This window comes from Crocuta crocuta, unplaced genomic scaffold (genome assembly GCF_008692635.1).
Source record: "Crocuta crocuta isolate KB4526 unplaced genomic scaffold, BGI_CrCroc_1.0 scaffold155, whole genome shotgun sequence".
Lineage (NCBI taxonomy): Eukaryota > Metazoa > Chordata > Mammalia > Carnivora > Hyaenidae > Crocuta > Crocuta crocuta.
Genome location: NW_027530365.1, coordinates 1,139,862 through 1,160,825, shown reverse-complemented (window position 1 = coordinate 1,160,825; position 20,964 = coordinate 1,139,862). Strand labels below are relative to the sequence as shown.

Genomic DNA, 20,964 nt, shown 5'->3' with positions numbered 1-20,964 from the left:
GGAGTGGACGGAAGGACGTAAGGGATCCACTTACCACAAGGCTGGTGTTGAATTTATAAAACCTTTGGACTGTTCGGTCACTGAAGCTGTTGCACAGGTTTTTCTTTACAAAGTTGGGGTGGTTCAGGATATCATTTGCTACCAACGGCTCCTAACAAGGCCAAGGGGACAGAAAACAGGCCATGTAATCAGTGAGGCACAGGCTGTGGGGGCACTGAGCTACCAGCTTTGCAACAAGTTACCTTGTGGGTAATATGCTGCTGTTCCACAGGGGCATGTCCTTTGGGGTCAATGAGGGTTGGATGTGCCACCAGATAACCGCGGTCTTCCATTATGAAGCACCTGTGCCAAAATAAGGGGCATCCTTCAGTCATATGAGCAGTTTTTCCACACTTTCAGAGAGCACTTATCTTGCTAGCCTTGAAACAAATTGCGTTTATCTAAGTAAACAGTCCCTGAAACAAATTCACTGAAGGCAGGCTGGCAAGCAGGTAGACAGATACATTCTTTTTTTTTTTTTTTTTTTAAGTTTATTTATTTTGAGAGAGAGAGATTGAGCGGGACAGGGGCAGAGAGAGAGGGAGAATCCTAAGAGGCTCCACATCATCAGCACAGAGCCCGAAGTGGGGCTCGAACCCACGAATTGCGAGATCATGACCTGAGCTGAAGTTCGACATTTACCCAACTGAGCCACCCAGGCGCCCCAACAGATACATTATTCTCGAAGTGGTAGATTACCTGGTATTCAGTTACAGTAAGAAAGTTACCCCTGACTCCCAGGCCACCTACAGAGTTCATACAGAATGTTTCTACTTAGTCCAAGATAGACTCAAAAATCTTTTGCAAGGATATGTAAGGAGCAAGTTCATTCTTTCTTAAGAGAAGGGAGACTCTGAAGGAAGTGGCCTTGGCTGTTTATGGGCACAATGTTTAAGCAAGTCATACGATTTCTTCCTTTCACGTTAAATGTACATAAAATACAACCTGCAGGGACATACAAAAATATATTTGATGGAAATGCTAAGTGACGCTGAATTGCTCTAATCAAGGCTACGTGCTGCTCTATTTTACTCTGCATTTGTTCTAACAGTTTGCTATGAATCTTGCATTCCCCATTAAGGGCCAATGTGGAATTTAGCAGTGATGTGAAGCATGGACCATGAGAGTGAAATAAGAAAGCTATTTTTAAACATGGCCTGCATTAAATCAAGGGAATACCCTTGCTTTGATGAGACATGTTCTTTTGAAATTAGGAGGTGAAGGCTTTCTTTAGTTCCACGAGCCTCTTTCTGGGGAAATGTAAAAGGGAAAAATCTAAGTGTCTGAAATTCCCACAAAGACTTTAGCTTAATAACTAAGTTAACATCAAAAGTACCGTCTGGTCTTTCTAGCACTCAAGCTATGGGAAACCTCTAATTATGGACTAAGAGAAACAAGAGCTTTCAGGGAATTCTGTGCCACAGTGTTTCTCCTTGTTATGAGACCAATCTGTCTAAATCATAAATGGCATGCATTTCAGAAAACTAAAAGAACAAAAACCTTCCTAACAGAACACCCAGGCCATGGACTCCATTTCTGGTCTTGACCATGACAATGTGGATGCCATCCAGCTAGAGATATCTGACATCACTTTCTTTGTATTCTGCAGCTAGACAGCACATGGTGTCCCCGAAGGGCTTACCTTATTTTGTTGCCACCATCTTGGTTACAGACTGGTAGTAAGTCCATCAGAACCTTGTAGAAGTATCTAAGTGTGAAGTCAATCCCCATCACAGCCACAGTATGCCCGGAAGACAGCTGGGTACTTCACGTGAAAAAGATCAGTGAGAGCAAGAGGCATGTCTTATTCAAAGGAAAGCAATGTTCCATCACAAGGACACTGTATGGTATTAGAAATATATGCCTACTGTCCCTCCACATTTTTTATCTCTATAAAAACGATCAACTAAATGACTGATTTAGTATAACATGGGGTTTTGATAAGAGAAAAACTTAAGGATAAAGGTAGAACTTTCTGATAAGATGAGCCCCAAATCCAGCGAGGCTAGCCCTGACTTTAGACGTTCAGACAGTGACCGGACTATTCTTTCGCAAGAATAGGGGGCTGGGAGGAAGAGGCGTCAGGTGGGAGGTTGGAAACGGTACCATCATGGTTCCTCCCAACAAGGAACCTTTAGACAAGGAACCTGAGTGATCCTTTAATTATTTCCCTCATTTTATAGATATGGAAAGTGAGATCTCATGAAAGGTAACTGACTAGTGTAACTGACCTGACTAGCAGAAGGTCAGACANACAAAAAAAAAAAAAAAAAAAAAAAAAAAAAAACTAGTCCTCATTTTCTTTCTATAACACAAAGTTGGGCTCTGTTCCAAACACAGCTCGGGTTCTAGAACAAAACTCACCTGGTTCCTAGGCCAGTTCCTCGAATCTAAAATGTTACTCTCAGAAAGATGAGCACCAAAGAGGAAATGTTGGGTTGTAGCACATGGTGCTTGCTAACCCTTTAACTCAGGAATTGAGCAGATCTGGAGTCAAATCCTGGTCCTCTTGGTTCCCACCTCTGTGATTCCTGGGAGGCTACCTAACCTTTCTAAGACCCAGTTTTCTTATGTGAAAATGAGGATAGTCCTACCTACCTCGTAAGGGCTTAAGTGAGACAGTGTGTTTACAGTGCCTAGCAAGCTGCCCAATCTGTCCAAAATACCCAATAAAAAGAAGTTACCCTAAAGAAAACCAATCAGAGCTTGAAGCTCGGGCCTGGACAGAAAGTGAACTTAGTATTCTTCTGGAGAAATGCTAGCTATTTAAGAAGCATGGGCTTCTCACCTGGAACCTACTTTCTTTCTAATCTGTGGTCATGGGCTGTTGGAGGGGTTTGGGTTACTTGGCCAATGAGCTCCGGCACCTTTGTGGCTGGGAATTTGCAGGGTTTACCGAACTTGGGACACTACAGGGGCCTACCATTACCATCCTCCACCAGCTCGACTTCTTTGTAAAAGAAAAATGGTGTTGTTATTGACAAAAATCTTAGAAGTTGTAAATGGAAAGCTCAGAAGAAACTTTTCAAAGTAAAATCATCTTTTGGAAAATTCAAAGCCTGGGAGTGAAATCAGCTTTGTTATGTAGGTAACTGTCGCCCTTCTGGTTACTGTCAACATTGATTCTAACTCACATCGCCTCCAACTGTCCCCCGAGAAAACCACTAGCAAAACGGACAATGAAATTTGTCAGAGCCTTGCTGTCACAACAGTGTTTGGCATGAGATGGAGGAGAACATGTTGGATTATCTGAGAGGCTATTGCCTCTTTAAGGGCCTGGAGTATTGTTACTGAAGTAACTCAAATTCTACCACAGGGAGAAGTCCAACACTCAGTTGCCTCACATGGGGTTTATGTTTTGTAGCAAATCATGTTTGACTGAAGTATCAGTCAAAAGAAGTTTAAACCTCTCTTACTTTTCCAAGAAAGAGTGAGGAATCTAAACAATAGGCACCATTATGATAATATTTACTGAGTGTTCAGCATTTATAGGCACTCTGGTGGGCGTGTGAATACATCATTTCAATTACTTCTCACAAAAACTTTATGAAGCATTATCATTTCCAGAGAACTGAAGTGTGGAAACAAAGTATTTGGCCAAAGCCACACAGTGAATAACTAGAAGAATGGAGAGCTCAGTGTCTTCAGCTTCAGAGCATATGCTCCCAACCAGTGGGTTAATACTAGTACTGCCTCCTTGGAGATGCATGACATTCAAGAGTTTCTAAGCAATTTCACATGGCCTACTCAGTTTCCTGTGACGACATCAGGAAGGAATTACAGTTCCCATTTTAATGAAAAATTAAGCTGAGAATGGCTAAAAGACTTAAAAAGATTGACCACCTTTTTTTTAATGACATAGAGACCAGTACGCGATTCTGGCTTGTTCTACAATCCTAGAGCTAAGTGAAAAACACAACTCGGATTTTTCTGGGACAAGTTGATTTTGTCTCTAAACTTCCCCTATACAACAGCTATCGGCTCCGATATGATCAACATGCTGAAGGACAAGCATGCATGTTGCCCATGTTAAGTCTAGTATTCATATTTTTACCTGCATTTCGAAAATGTACAGTTACCATAGCAACACATAAAGAACGCCATAGGAAAATCAAACCAAGCCTACATTTCAAGGTACAAAGGACCATGCTGCTTGCAGCACTTCCATGAGATTTTCACAGCCAAAGACTCACCTGACCAGTCCCTTAATCCCCGACTATACTTCACCATCTCTGTGAGCATGATCATTCTCCAAAGAATGCACACTTAGATTCTCAGGCCGCTAATAATGTTCATGGAAGAATCCCAGTGCAGTTACTATGAGTAACCAGTAAGTGAACATTGAGTTAGAAAAACCTCTCCCCAAATTATCGGCCAAACCATTTCTGAAAACCAAGCCTGAAGGAGATTGCTTCCTGGCTAACTGAATACCAGCTTAAATTCTCTTTTTTGACCTACTAAAATGCCAGAAGTTTGAAGCAGAAACAGCAGGACTTTAAAAAGTAACTGTCATTTATTTGGGACTCCATATGGTCAAGTACAGTGCTAAACAGTTCAGTCGTCATCTGTAGTTCCCATTACAGTTCAACACAGGCATTATTACCCGCTTCATAAATGAGGCTTTGAGAACTCATGGAACGTAGTAATAATGCGAGTATCTAACATTTATTGAGGCCTTACCATGTGCCAGGCACCATTCTAAGAGCTTCACATGTATTATTTCACGTTATCCCTAATCATTTGAGTTAGGCCTTAATATCCTTTTTATTTTTAAAATCTTTTTTAACATTTATTTATTTTGAGAGAGAAAGTGTGAGTGGGAGAGGGGCAGAGAGGGAGGGAAGACAGAGAATCCTAAGTAGGCTCCACAAAGTCAGTGCAGAGCCTGAGGTGGGGCTCCAACTCATGATCGTGAGATCATGACCTGAACAGAAACCAAGAGTCAGACGCTTAACTGACTGAGCCACCCAAGCACCCCAACCTTAATACCCTTTTAAAAAATATATTTACTGAGAGAGAGAGAGAGAGAGAGAGAGACTGTGCATGTGCATGAACAAGGGACGGGCAGAGAGAGAGGGAGAGAGAGAATCCCAAGCAGGCTCCAAAACAGGACTTGATTCACAACCATAAGAGCACAACCTGAGCTAAAATCAAGAGTCTGATGCTTACCCATCCAAGCCACCCAGGCTACCCTGTTCCTCTCTCAGAGATGAGGGGACCAAGGCAAAAGGACCTTGTTTATAGTCACAGAAGTAGCAAATGGCAAATACATGTTTCCAGAGTGGAATCACATCTTAGGAGGAGGTTAGGTTCTCAAGTTGGCCCATGAGACCAAAATCACTGGAAATCGCTTGAATAAAGTACATCCATTAAAGCTACAGTTGCTTTAGTTAAAGAGAACCAGAAGTGGTAGTTGCCCTGCATTCTCAACTATGAGGAGTGAAAAATACACAGCTTTGAGTAACAAAAGCATGCTCAGCTAAGGAAGAAGTGCAAATGATCAAGTCCAGGGGACTGCATATTGATCAAAGCAAGAGCAGATACTCATTCCTGGAAAACACTCTCAGTGAGTGACTGGTGGACCGGATTTAAATGGCCACCAAACACACCGAGAATACTGTAGAGAAGGAAGAGATAATGGCACTTAATAACACGCAGCAGGTGGTGGAGCCCCATGGAACAGATACCAAGTAAGACACACACAGGCTGTCATTCTCTTCCTTCCACCCCCACCCCCAACATCTGAAGCCCAGTGCTGGCCCATTGTCACTGTCATCAAAGACTAAGGTGATTGCTGTCTCCTCAAACAACCTTGTTTACTTTGTCCCAACTGATTAGAATATATGAGAGAGACGTCAAGTCTCACTATTCAGACAATAGTAGGGTGTGCCTGACGGGTGGTCTGTTAATGAAAACACGGAAAAGTTCTGTTCTAAACGAGTGTTTACTTGTTTATATGTGACAGAGCCAAACAGGTACCAGGCCCTGCAAAACAATCACTGGCTGGTGGCAGGGCCCTGCTTTCCATGGAGACACAGGTCATGATCTTGAAATTCCAGCACAGTACCGCTTCCCAATTCTTGCTCCCAATGAACTTGCGTTAGAAGAATTCTCCTGAATGTCAATCATTTGATATATAATGAGCACCAGTGGAAAGCATAAAGTTAAGCAAGAAAAATCTGTCTCCCATAAATTTTAAGGCATCATTACAGTCAAAATAAAGGCTTTCTTGGTTGCTAGGGAAAAACATCTATTTGTATAATGAAGGGATTAAGACAATGTATGTGACCTGCCTTTTTACCCAATGTTTTACTGACATTTGTCACTTGAACACTGAAACCTCAAAAGCCTGTAACACAAAGCACCCGAAATGTATTTACAGTGATGCTGACATTTAATAGCATTCTTGGAAAGTCAATTTTCAAAATGCATTTTTATTTTCAAGAGACAGTATAAGGACAAAGTAACAATAACAAACTCCTATATAATTCTAAGAAGTTAGACCAAAATAAAAGAGATCATAAAATTGGGCTCTTGATACATCTTTTTTTTTCTTCACTCAACATGCTCCTTTGCTTCGGAAAATACTCTCTGGTAATAGCGGTCAGGGTCTTGTTGGGAATTCTTCAATTGGTTAAGACTGGTATTTCTACAAAATGCCCTATTGCATCTATCTTTTTCTTCTTCATAAGCATCTTCATAATAGGACTGAGAGCTTTCCACTGATTCAATCCCAAGAAGACTTTGTGAGTTGGGTATTGTCCCCATTTTACAGATGACAAGAGGAAGGCCAGGCAATCCCAGATGACACAGCTAGAGAAGACCTTCAAATCCCAGACTGCTCGCATCAAAGGTCATGCTTTTACCACTAATCTTTGGTTGTCTACTGTACTTCCAAATCTTCTAAATATTCTTGAAGTGTTTAAAAAATGAATAAAATGTTAATTAAAATATTACCTGGATGAATGGATTGTGTGACTGATGGTTACTACATAACCAGCTCCACCAACATCCAAATAAGGGCCAGTCAGAGAAATCAACCCTGGGTTAGCCACTGCATGGAGGTACCTAATGGAGACAAGGGAAAGTCATGTTGTTTTTACGGTAGGAAAAACTACTCTGTAAATTTCAAACAAAGGTGAACTTGCAACTTTAAAAAGTATTTGTTATAAATTGTGCCTACGTTACATTAAAATTCAGAAGGATTCCTATCTTTTATGCCTGACTGTAGCAACACAAGGTCAAGCAAATCTGAAATTCTTTTGTAAAAGACACTGAACTCAGTATACATTTGCACTTAAAAAAATTTTTTTTAATGTTTTTATTTATTTCTGAGAGAGAGAGAGAGAGAGAGAGACAGCATGAGCACGGGAAGGTCAGAGAGAGAGGGAGACACAGAATCTGAAGCAGGCTCCAGGCTCTGAGCTGTCAGCACAGAGCCCGATGCGGGGCTTGAACCCACGAACTGTGGAGATCATGACCTGAGCCAAAGTCGGGTGCTCAACCGACCGAGCCACCCAGGTGCCCCAACATCTGCACTTTTAATAAGAGCAATAGTATAGATGTTTCAGAGCCTAATAGAAAATGAAATTAATAAATAAAGTAGAAACAAACACAACTGGGTACATAAAGCTGCCCCGTGGATTGGTATGGGTAGTAAAATTAACAGCTGACTCATGCATAATTCAGTTACTAAGCAGCAGAAGACCAGAAATTCTGTTTTTATGTGCAAGGTACCCTCCTGCTATACCATCTGACTAGGTTTTGTTTCTGAAAACCTGAGTAAAAAATAAAGCCAGGTCAAAGAAAAAGTTTCTGAATTTACATATGTTCATTTTTCATAGATCATATATGAGCTGTAATGTGATGCCGTGATCATGTTCAGACATTAAACATCCCCACTACAGGCATATTACATGCAAGGTAAGACTCAAACAAAATACCCAAAGGAATAGAAATGGCCAAGTATAAAATGTTTCAGTCTCAAAATTTCAATGAAGAGATGAAAACATTGTAGACAGAGGAAACCCACAAATCTGTTGTTAATACTGCATTAAAAAAAAAGATTCAAAAACGTGTTTTCACTGCCATAAAAGTATCTTCTTTAATGTGACTGCCTGAAGTTGCTTTATTGTATGTACTTATCATGTCTCTCCAGGATTTGGGGGGAACCTTTGATAATGGAAGCCCCTAAAACTCACCATTGTCTCCTAGTAGGATCAAATGCTTTGTCCATGAGGGAACCAGGATAAATTCTGAGGACGCCATTGGGCGTTGCTATGTAACGGCGGACAATGTACGTGTTCAGGCTACTCATTTCCATTTGTGTCATCCATTCATCTGTGACGTGGCTGGTGGCCATTACTTCATTCCTGACAGAGAACTGGGAAACAAAGGAAGACATGGCAGGGATCCTTTAAGACTCACATGAAAGGAGAGTGGGCTGCTAGCAGGGCTTCCCAAAGCTCTCTTGCAGAGAAGCCAAGCCCAATTACTTCTTAAAAATCTTTCCACAGCAGATGGATACAGCCAAACTTGGTGAAAACAAAAGCTCACTGAAACACGGTCAGTGGATGTGTGATTTACTCAATTGTTCATCCCAGTGAGGCTTTCTGCATTTAAGAGGAAAGATCCTATAGTGAAGCATTACACACACACACACACACACACACACACGAGCTAAATCTCTGCTCTTTAAACTTATCTCAACAGAACATAAGGGCACTTTACTTCTTTCCCCTGGGAAAAGTGGGGCTGGGAAAGTTTCACTGATCTCTAAATCACACCCCCCTACCTAGAAAGCCCCTAGTGCATCTAAGGCCTGAAAGAGATTCTTCATCTGGCCCACAGGGCTTCTTAATCCCTCAGAAGGGTCATCGCCGACCAGCCTCCCAGGGGCCACACGCTGTCTTTCTGGCTCTCCAGCAGAGAGGCACAGATCCAGAGCTGGGCTTCCCACTTCAAAGGTTCACGGACAGTGCCCCCTCCCAGGCTGTGGAGGGGGTACAGCAGAAGCGGGGCCCCCGGCCAGCACTCACTTTGAGCCCCGGGTTAGCAATGAGGCGGGTGTTGTCACTGAGATAGGCCGTGTAGTGTTCCACCATTCGCTTTGTCTCCGGCTGGCTGAGGTGCTCGTATGGGGAGGAGAAGCTGCCAGCAGACAGCATGACGGTTGGACTTTCTGAAAGAGAAGCAAACAAAGCCAGTCCTGAGAAAGGAAACTTCATCTCAGGCCCAAACAAAAGCATCGCTAAGGCTCTGCCAGTCTGTTAGCCATGGTGGCTTAAAGTCTTCCAATAAGGAGAGCAAAGAACCCAACACTAGAAGGAGCTAAGAAGGAAAAACTCCCTTCAGGGAGTTTACAGTCATGAGTGAACCATAAGAGATGCATGTACAAAATAGATACAAGTGCCTAAAATGCAAATACTCAAAATCCTTTAGGCCTACATACAGTATCTCACACTTAATTAGGATGAAGGAGCCACATAGCACATGGAGCCAGACTGGGTCGAGTCTCGGCTCCTCCATTTCCTGGCCACGTGATGTTGGGTAAGTTGTAACGTATGTGATGCTTTTGTCATCGGCAAAGTAGGAAATTAGAGCACCAATATATCAGTGAATTGCTGTAGAGCAAAGGAGTGGATAAATGTAAATAAAGCATGTAGAATGGTGCCAGAGCACGTGACAAATGCATTGTGAGTGTAAACTACTACTGTCAATATTAGTACTAATATTCCAAAGGAAGGAAAACTGGAATAGCGGAGTCAGCGCAAAAATCAAAAAGATTATTTGCACAGACAGGGACAGCCAAAGTTGGCATAAGCAAAAGTTTATAGACTGGTTACTGCATATATACAGTTAAATTATTGGTCCTAAGAAGAAAACCCAGTTTGACCTATTTAAGCCCCAAATCCTCACAGTGAATTACATTCTGAAACAAAAATGTACATTTCTGTGAAATTTCTCACTGTTCGATTTTTAGAAGCTTTAGGAAAGCACCATCATGTGTCCAATCTCACTTAAATCTGTAGGTCATTTTCCATTCTTTTTGTTAGTTCTCTCTCATGGTGTCTTGTTTCCTTGTGGCCTGGCTACCTCTGGTTGTGCAGGACATGGTACTTAAAGACAAATTTCTGGAAAGAGTTGAATTCTAACAGGACGAGGGAGTCCTTCCTCCAGAGAGGACTGCTGTTTGACTCTGCCAGGTACCAAACCCCAAGATGAGGCAGGGAGGGTAGATGAAGACAGTTCTCAGTAAGATGACGGGGTACCGGTCTATGTGCTGCATTAGGGGACTTTGATATGCAACTAGCCCATGACTAGTTAATGTGTGAGGTTCCTTAGACCACTCAGGTGATAGGAATCAAGTCAAGGGCTTCTTTAGTTTCAATTCACACTTACCCTGAAGATGGAGGGTAACAGGGGAGGGGCATAGAGAGTGGGAGACACAGAATCTGAAGCAGGCTCCAGGACTGGAGCTGTCAGGACAGAGCCTGATGCGGGGCTAGAACTCACAAACCGAGATCACGACCTGAACCGAAGTCGGATGCTTAACTGACGAAGCCGCCCAGATGTTCTGCTACAGCACAGTTTAATTTCACAGTTGTTTCTCCTGGATTGGTAAATAGGTGCATTGTAAATGTGGCTTTAACATTGCCTTTCTTCTCCGGGTTCTTCTACTCTTCTAGACTTGGGTCCAATTTCTATCATGTTAGTTCTTTGATATTTTTTTTTTCTTTCAAGTTGCTATCCATTTTTGGTTGTCCTCAGTAGGGCAGGTCAGAAGTATGTAGTCTGCCATTATCAGAAGATACTATTTCCAGTAATGCCATGTCTGATTTAATTCTCATGACACCACCACTGCATACCCTGGGAGACTAGTGTTATATTCCTATTGAGGAGAAGTAAACCAAAAGCTTAAAATGGTAAGTTTGCCTAGAGTTGTGCTGTGGATTCACTGGGCTCATGGGGTCTTTTGGGCACAGATGGGCCAGAGAGGGAGGACTGTCCCTGAACTCAAAGAACTAGGACCCAGCTGGAGAGACCAGATTTTTTTTTTTTTAAAAAGGAAAACAACAAAATAAGAATTACACAATAATATGAAAAACACCACAGTGCTTCAGGGACAAGAGTAGGCCCAAAGGTTAACAGGAGAGACACTCTGAGAGTGGGCCTTTCTTAAAGTGACAGTGACTGGGTATGTGTGCAAAGGCTGACGCACTAATGCGGATTGAGGGAGGAAAAAAAGACACAGGCCCCAAAGCTGTTCATTTAGGAGGTAGACACACAAAGGTACGCACATACATGCATGCGCAACTGCACTAGATGATGTACACTTAAAAATTCCCTCTTTGTGTACCCAGAAAGACAACGGCCCTCCTTCAGCCCTCTTGATGGGGGCTCTGACATATATTTAACACTTTGCCTCAAAATCCCCATCATCAATGAAATTAGATGGGAGCCAGTTACTTGCCATGGTCTCCCTTCTTTTCTACTCCCTTTTCATTATATTTTAATTATCGTGCTTCATTTGCATCACCAGCTGTTACTAAACTGCCCTCGATGACCCCTCCACACTGTCCCGAGGAGGTTGTACTGCCAAGGTGAAGGTGGATGGTACGGTGGAAAGACTGCCCAGTGAAAATCAAACACTGGCCTCTGGTCTGTCTGTGTGGTCTAGAATTAGTCCCTTATTCTACATAAAGTATTTGAGTTGATAAATTCTACATTCTGCAAGCATCTCTGTGAGGCAGTAGTGTCCATCTGAAATACAATGCAATCCCAAAATGTAATATAAAAAGTTCCAATAGCCACATTAAGTAAAAACAAGTTAAGCGAATTTTACTAGCATATCTTACAAAATCCTAGATTTTGAAGACATCACTTTAACACGTAGTCAATATAAAAAATTAAGTATTTCACATTTAAAGTAAATCTCAATTTGGACTAGCAACATTTCAGGTGCTCAATAGCCACATGCGCCTAGTGGCTATCATTATTGAACGGTGTAGCTAGAAAGGATTGTGCAAAGGAAATTAAAACAATCTAAGCGTGAGCTCTTTTTCTTATCCAGAAATACTGCTGCCCTTCAGAGTCTCAGGTTTCACAATAGTAACCTCATTTTTATCAGTATTACTGTTGAGCTCACTCCCACAGCATTTAAGAGAATCATGCATATGCATCTCGGCCATTCGGTAAGCATTTCTTAAAAATATGAATTAAAGGGCATATATGCTCCTTTATATAAAGGCAAAGACAAAACCCTAAAGCCTAAATTAAAAGAATCGTAAAAGCCATTGTTTTTTGACTGACGTCTTCTCAAGTTGTCTACATGGCTGGAACATGCCAGAGAAGAGACCACTCAGTCTGATCTCATCACCAGGCAGAAAGCCAATAGGATGGAACTTAAAAGATGGATCCCTAACACAGGGCTCTGGTTTGGAATCTCTGAGTCTGGTGATTTCCATCCTTGATCCTCTTCCCACCTGTGACCCCTATACTCCGTATGCCAGCTGTCTAAGGAATCTGAGTCACTTTTCTGAACCCAGAGAATTTTCAACAGTGAAAAAGCGAGCGCTTGTTTTGCAGTACTAGGAATCCTGCCCAAATGCCCAGTATGTGCCTGGCACACGGCGGCATGCAATAACAGATGTGGAACCGTGGCGTGGGAGGAGCAGGAGTCACAGTTTAGCCTTGATGCTTTCCGAGTGACCTTGGGAAAATTTCTAATTCTGATAAATCCAAATGTCTTCACCTATAAGGAGGTCCACTCAAATGATAAATGCTGATTACATGGCAAATTCCCTTTTGCTTCCTTTGAATTATTTGCCTCTTTCCCAAGCTCCTTTGGAGACAGGGGCTGTGATAACACAGCTATGCTATATAGATACACAGGGGTGCTACACTCGGTCCCATTTACTATTTCTCCACCTCTTACTCTGTAGTCCTGTATGCCCTTATCTCCATATTTTTGTGCCGGCCTCTAAAGGACCAGACCAGTGATGGACTATCTTTGGGCTACTAAACCCTCTTTGCCTAGCATTAACAGAAAGCTGAAAGATACAAAGGGATATGAAAGTCTAGCCGCGTCTCTTCAGTCTGGGCAAACTCTGCAGTGTAATTTACACTCCAAAGCCCAGCTACAGGGTTAGGCTGAGGCTGGAACTTCACCGAAAATCCAACTCTTGCTTGCTTTCTCCTCCTTCGCTATCCTGTTTCCCTCACTTCTTCCGTAGTTTCTTCGTAGAGGCCATCCTTAATAAATCACCAGCTCACAAATCCTCATCTGCCGGAGAACTGGACCCAAGGTGAGGCCTCATACGGTTTCCACGTTTGTATCCCCAAACTGGCACCTGTTGCCAATCAACATCCTGGGGCTTGTTTTTGTTTTTCCCCTAATTCCAAGCAGACGTTTCTAGTGAGCTGCTATGAGTAAGCCCACAAAGGAAACTGACAAGTGCAAGGGCTTTACCTAGAGTCGCCAGCTGTTTGAAGTGAAGGCAGGCACTAGGCTGGCCCAGGAGGTCCAGCCGGTGGTACAGCAGCTTGCTGCTGGGCACGGTGTTGAGGTTCTTCAGTTGTTTGACCGGTATTTCCGGTTGTATCACCACAATACAGAGAATAAACGAAGTGTCTTGTACCTGGAAAAATCCATAAAGAATTTCTAATACAGAATACACAGGTTCCTGGGATAGTGACTTTGCCAATGTTATTTTCTGCTATCTCTGTCTCTATCCCACACAGAAAAATATTTGATGCGTGAATGAAAGCTGTGAAGATGGAGTGGGAGAACATATCTCTGGCAAAAGGTTACATTTTCTATTTTCCTTTCTGATTGAGGGGAAATAATGTATGTAACAGGAAATCATGGAGCTAATGAGGGATTAGAAAATAGTCCCTTTGGAACAGCAACCCTATGGCCTCTTTGCTTGTTTAAGCTAACAAATACAAGTTGGAACACAGCGTGAAAATACAGCACTTACTTCTGTTTGGATTTGAAATGCATTTTAAGATATACAGTTGGTTCTGCAATGAGTATTCTGAGAACTGACTATTTCAAAAGCCAGTTATGATTTTACATGCACAGCCCTTATAGACTCTGGTTTATTCATTGTATTCCGGACTAATGCTTTCGCCTTTCCTGGTTGGAAATGAACAGGATCTCAGACTCGTGAAAAGTACAAACCCCACGGCTCCCTCACACAGCCTGCCTGACTTGTCATTTCAGACCAGAATAGGCAAATGTGTTGTAGCTTAGTCCAATTTATGGAGCTCCTATGTACAAACAGGAATACTTCCAAATTCATTTGGCTCTTAGAAATGGATGCTTATGTAAAGTTCTTGGGGAAAACGTCCACTAAATAATCCAAACCAAGGCAAGCTACTTAATTCTATTTCCTAAAACTTAAAAATACAAGACAGACAAACTTCTGTAAGTCCATTAAAGGAGGAGACAGGCAGAATCTATTTAAAAGATGGTTTGTCAACAAATGGAAAGGGGCATAACCAGCTAAGTTAACACTGCAAGACAATGAGAAGTAACGCAGCCCAAAGGATTTATTTCATGATCGAGGAGAAATTTAAGGAGGCAGGTTAGAGTTAAGTATAATTTAGGGTTTATGAAGAGGACTACAGAACCTCTTTCAACACAGGAGAAATGTGCATCTTCCCTGGAACAGATTTCAAGTACTGCTGCCAAGGATATTCAGTTAGATTAGCAAATTTAATTATCTTCCTCCACCCACCAAATTAGAACATAATAGTGTTCTGAAGTGGCATTTCCTATTTCCCCTCTTCCCAGCGCATGGAGTCAGCCTTTGTGTCCTGGGTTACATGTTCCAAGGAACCAAAAGACAAAACAATTTGCCAGAAGGACCAGAATATAATTGTAGAATCGTGTCTATTCTATAAGAGAAAAATTAAAAGTTACCCTAAGCATCTATGCCTGGTGGCTCAGTTGGTTAAGCATCTGACTTCGGCTCAGGTCATGATTTCACAGCTCCTGAGTTCGAGCCCCACGTCGGGCTGTGCTGACAGCTCAGAGCCCGGAGCCTGCTTCAGATTCTGTGTCTCCCTCTCTCTCTCTGCCCCTCTCCCACTCACTCTGTCTCTCAAAAATAAATAAAAACATTTTTAAAAAAAGTTACCCTAAGCATCTAAAAGCAACACTTCAGCAATAGTTCCTAGCTGGAAAGGAAACCTGATTCCAATACAGGTCTTTATATCACGTTCTTAGCTGAAAAAACTGTCTTTGCATTAAGGAACCAGAATACATCTGGAAGGGCTCTCCAGGATCAGGGAGTGGGTTTTTTTTTTGTTTTTTTTTTTTCCACTGATTGCCCACGGGATTCATGTTTTGAAGTGAGCCATGCCTGTGTCACACAGGAACACTGTAATACCTTCTGAAGTCAGTACTTTCTTCTGTCTCAGCATGCAGTCTCCTCAAATGCTCAAAGATGGACTTGAGTTGCACAGTGACAGAGTAGTAATCTCTTAATGCTGCTAACATAATCTCTCACATTCTATTTAAATTAAGTCAGTGAAATATAATCCCTAAATATCTGCTGTGTCTATGGATGCTAAGCAGTTCAAATAATTATTCTCAACATAAGCTGAATCTATTTGAATTACATTTAGTAGAAGAATCCATTTTATTCCTGAAGACAGGAGGAGTATATGCTCCCCTCCCCTGAAAATAACTAAAGAGAACTTAAAATTATTTGCTCTTTTTGCCAGTAACCCGGCAAGCCTCTTTAACTTCAATCTCATTATTTATTTCCTCTTATTCACCTCACAGTGATGTTGAGTTTTGGAATTCTGAGAAAACTAACACTTCTACCTGAAGTGATTACATGATTATATCTATTTGGCTACACAGAGTGACCAGAACTTCTTGATACCACTGAAGAAAAACTATCTTAAGAAGATGACATTTCTTCCCAAAATGTTAACATTGGATTTATTTACTGTGCAAAAAGGGTCTTAAAAATGCCTATATCTCCTCCTTTCTTTTAAAAATATTATATTTCATTTTCTTAAAGATTTTATTTGTAAGTAATCCCCATACGAGTCTTGAACTCACAATCCAGAGATTAAGGATCACACATTCTATGGACTGAGACAGCCAGGTATCCTATTCTTCTTTCTTTTATAATGCCAACAAAATAAGGTAGAAAGTTTCTCAGGATGCAATGGGGCTGCTTTCATTTAGGATACACTAGTGGTACACAATCTCTGATTTCAAATACACGAGTATTTTTGAGTGGAGTATTCTGGTGCATGGCTTACCCTTTCTTTAAAAAAATTTTTTAATGTTTATTTTTGAGAGAGAGAAACAGAGCGTGAACAGGGGGAGGGGCAGAAAGGGAGACATAGATCTGAAGCAGGCTCCAGGATCTGAGCCATCAGCACAGAGCCCAATGCGGAACTTAAACCCATGACCTGTGAGTTCATGACCTGAGCTGAAGTTGGATGCTTAACTGACTGAGCCACCCAGGCACCTCATAGCTTATCCTTTCTGATATGAAAATTAGGCCATTCATTCTTATTTACAAATTATATAAAAATAAGGGCATGTGGTGCAATCATTCTCAAAAAAAATCCTGAAAATGAGCTAAGAGAAATTCAAAATAATTAGACTATCCTCAACTCTGTATGATTAAACAATAAAACACCAGTAGAGGGACACCTGGGTGGCTCAGTCAGTTAAGCACCCAACTTTGGCTCACGTCATAATCTCACAGTTCAAGGGTACGAGCCCCGCGTCGGGCTCTGTGCTGACAGCTCAGAGCCTGGAGTGTCTTCAGATTCTGTCTCCCTCTCTCTCTCCCCCTCCTCAGCTCTTATGCTGTCTCAATCCCTCTCTCTCAAAAATAAACAAACATTAAAAAAAATTAGGAAAAAACCCAGTAGAATTAGGCTTGTAAACTGCAAGTTTCTCAAAAGATTCCATTTATTATTTTGTTTGCTTTTACTTCCATCACAGAAATCAACGTTGCCATAATGATGTTTAAAGAACAAACAAGAAGGTTGGTAGAGAGTCCTGTCTAAAGGCACGGTGGCTACTTCCAATTCCTGGCACTCCTATATCAGGCACAGACACTGGGTCAAGTTGTCTGTCTGCATCCACCATGGGGCTGGATGCTGTACGAGGGCAGAGAGGGCGCATTCCTCTTTATCCTTCTTAGCTCACAGATGTTCAGTAAGTAATTCTTAAAGAGATGACTATGTAGATCCATTTGGAGTCAACGGGTTAAACACCAGATAGCCACGTAAGGGAATTAAAAGTGGTTAAGGTCGGCGATAAAAAAGTGAAAATCCACTCTACTTTTGGCCAACTGCAGTATCAAGGGCCCCATAATAGCACTAATTCTCTTCTGGGAAGAGGGAGTAAAGGACAATGACAAGAGTACGGTGGGCACTGTGTGCTCGAACCCCTGACTCCGAGGGCCTGCTATCTGAATGAGGCTCGTCAAAAGGATGCTGAAGGAAGTGGGGGCCACAGGCAGTCATGTCACTGTCCATCTGCCGGTGGTGAATATGAATAATCCAGATTCTAATCTGAAAGTTTCTTTGCCTTGGAGAATGTCAGCAGAGGGCATTGTTTTCATATCTTTTCTTTCTTTTTTCAAAAAATTTATCTATCTATCTATCTATCTATCTATCTATCTATCTATCTATTTATTGAGAGAGATAGAGCATGCACAGGATGGGCAGAGAGAGAGAATTCCAAGCAGAGGATCCACACTGCCAGTGCAAGGACTCTGATGTAGGGCTTGAACCCACAAACCCGTGACATCATGACCTGAGCCAAAATCAAGAGTCAGATGCTTAACCAACTGAACTGCCCAGATGCCCCTCATATCTCTTTTTCAGACTCTAACTTCCACAACCCGAGTTTAAAATGATGAAAACACACACACACACACACACACACACACACACACACACACACAGCGCCTCACTGGATATAATCTAAATGTATATTGATGGGATTATTTAAAATAATTTGGCCCATCAATGCTACCCTACACAGCCACTAAACATGCATGCACATGCCCAGAGATAGATGCCTGTGTGAACAAACATCTTGTGGAAACTGATCAAAGTGGTGACTTTGGGAGGAAGAGCAGGTCAAGGGCAGGAGAGAGGGAAGGTCAAAATTTACTTTTTACTTTATATCCTTTTACACGGCTTGACTCATTGAAACTGAACAAGGATGGCTTTCGCAAACAAAAAAGGAGGAAAAAAAAAATCACAGGACTCTTATGGAACCTCCTCTTCTTCCAATCCCTTTAAAACTGGTTAGTGACAGGGGCCCTAAGTTTCCTGGAGCTCCTGCATCAGGAGCAGTGCACCGCCCAGGTCCCCGGCCAAGGCGCCCCAGGAACTCACCATCTTCCAGGCGTAGCTGACATTATAGGCCTCCTTTCCAGTGGCTCGCAGCTTGTTTATGTGCCAGGACAGGGATGAGTTCACAGGGACGGCGATTATCTGGCTGCCCAGAGGGAGGCTGCGTTGGCAAGAGAATGAAATACTTCAGGCAAAAGATAAAATTAAGCACTTAATTAAAGGCAGAGAAGAAGCTGTGAGTCAATGACCACCTCCTGATTTTGAAAAGCAATGAAGCTCATCACTTTTGAAAGAGATAATGTGAAATTTTCAAGTTTGTAAAAGCATTATGTCAGCTCAGCACTAAAAATATTCCTTATGCTCTACCTCTGACGTCCCCACCACCCCGATTCTAATTCTTTCCAGAGACAAACTTGTCTCGAATCACTCAGTCATTAATTTATAGCCAATGAGCACAAAGACCCGTTTCTCTATAGGTTACCATCTGCCAAAATAATGTATCACGGTTGGAAAAAATCCAATCTGTTCTTTATTTCAAAAGAAAATGCTGTATATGATTGTGCTGTCAACTTGGAATGGACGCTGCTTTGCCAAGCTATTTTTTGGCATGCTCTAAAGCTGGTCCCCAACTTAACCTTCTATTTTGCCAACATTTTTCATTTTAGTACAATTGGAGTTTTTTTTTTAAATGAGATAACATATATCTGATTTTACAATGAATGGAAATGTGAATAAAGAATTTGATTTACAAGACATTTTCCCTAATAGTTTTAAGAGATTTTATGTTGTTCTACACAGTAAAATTTTAGCTACTATTCTTTATGAAAAATTCACTGAGGATTCACTGAGGATAGTTAAAAAATTAATTTATATCCTTGTCTTATATCCTATAACACACACGCCTACTTGACCTCAAAAGGGTCCTATTTTTTCAGAAAAAATAAACACAACTGTTGTATCTTTTACCTTTTCCTTACCTTAGGATATTCTGCCGAACCAGCTCAAATTTGGGGATATTTTCATAATGAATGATGTCAGTATGAAGTGGGGGTTCTGACAGTAAATATGGCCTGGTGAGAGACGGGTGCATAAGTGTATACCCTGAAATAAGAAAACAAAGATATGAGCTATGGGAAACATGCTGGAGGAAGTGCTGATTCTAATATAAGTGCCTATCATACATCTGAAATGTGGGATACTCTCGGATGACTGCCAATACCAACATCTCAGTGTGTAACTCGCCAGTCCTATAAAAATGGAACATCTTTTATGTGTTCTTGCATAAAACTCGAAGTGTAGAAAGACGTCTTAAATTATGGAACAAGCGTCTAATCGAGAATATGCTGGAGGTACTTGTCATTGGGAAATCCAAATGATCACATTCTATGTGTCTTTCAGTCCTCGAGTCTGATTTCCTGATGTCTTAAAGAACTGTTTGTTACCTACCCCTCAGTGCAACAAAGAAACAAATGGTTGTCATTTTTAGATTCATTCTGCCATCTTCATAGAGTTCCATAAAGAAACTATTCCACTACAAATGAGCAGTTCTGGTCACACTATTTTTCTATAAATACTATGATTTTCTTACTTTATTGGTATCAGAATATCTACAGATTATTTCCTTCAGTTCCAAAAAACAAATCATTCTTCCCTCTGATTAATTTTTAGCAGATTACCTTTGTCATCTATGAGAAAAGTATAGGAAGCCAAAGAATCTTGGTAATATGTCACGTCTTCGAGGATGTAAGCCAGGTTCACATCCACACCTACAATTCCCAGAAGTAGGTTTCCAAAGTAACAGGGTTTACTCACAGTCATTATCAAACCTATGGGTCAAAAACAAAACAAATCCAAGGGATAGCAGAGAAGGCACAGGACAAAGACTGGAATTGTGTGCTTGTCAATCACAAAGGCGAATATCTGCATCTCTAGGATCTTCTCATCTTGAAGGGCCCTGTGTGATCCAGTGCCCAACCACTGCCTCTGCAGACAGCATATGAACAAGACTGCAGGGCGAAGAGTCTTCTGTGGGGTTCAGATACCCCAAGTTAATTTTAGAGGCAATTTGTACATTTCCTACCATTTCTTCACCTCAAAGGGCATGGCATTCCAGATCAGTGCAAATTATCAGCAACACTTACTACATCATTCTATTTCCTCGAGTGGGGAAGGTTCAACTGAATGTGGGAGACCACTGGCCAAGGAGCTAAAACATGTGGGTTCTAGTCTAGCTGTGCCCCTTCTGCATTGTGTCTATGACATTGGGCATAACTTCTCTGAGTCCTGGTTTCCACATCTGCTTAAATAACATAATGGTAACTGTTTTACTGATTTTTAGGGGTTGTTAGACAAAAAGAGATTATGGATAAAGGAATGTTTATAAGGTACTTTATTTCATTACTATAACCTATCAAAAGACAAGAAGATGAGGTGAAAAACCTTAGAAAGCTACAGAATCTAGTAAGATCTGACCACTTAGAACTCTGAGCAGCTAAGGAAGACACTGAGTTTCCAAAGTAATGTATTTCTAGTCACTTGGTTAGGAGTTCCTTGACTTTCATGTAAAGGGCTAGA

The 20,964-nt window shown here is 41.5% G+C and overlaps 1 protein-coding gene across 1 annotated transcript in view; it reads right to left on the bottom strand.

Moving 5' to 3' along the window:
- Positions 1 to 20,964, bottom strand: part of CACHD1 (cache domain containing 1) — a 127,198-nt gene that overhangs the window by 18,857 nt on the left and 87,377 nt on the right. The window contains exons 9-18 of the mRNA XM_077766137.1: positions 20,067 to 20,216; positions 19,368 to 19,491; positions 18,433 to 18,550; positions 13,511 to 13,679; positions 9,078 to 9,220; positions 8,241 to 8,422; positions 6,997 to 7,107; positions 1,682 to 1,804; positions 243 to 342; positions 35 to 151 (exon numbers count right to left, since the gene is read on the bottom strand). Coding sequence (XP_077622263.1) covers positions 35 to 151; positions 243 to 342; positions 1,682 to 1,804; positions 6,997 to 7,107; positions 8,241 to 8,422; positions 9,078 to 9,220; positions 13,511 to 13,679; positions 18,433 to 18,550; positions 19,368 to 19,491; positions 20,067 to 20,216 — 1,337 coding nt within the window. The remainder of the gene's footprint in view (positions 1 to 34; positions 152 to 242; positions 343 to 1,681; positions 1,805 to 6,996; positions 7,108 to 8,240; positions 8,423 to 9,077; positions 9,221 to 13,510; positions 13,680 to 18,432; positions 18,551 to 19,367; positions 19,492 to 20,066; positions 20,217 to 20,964) is intronic.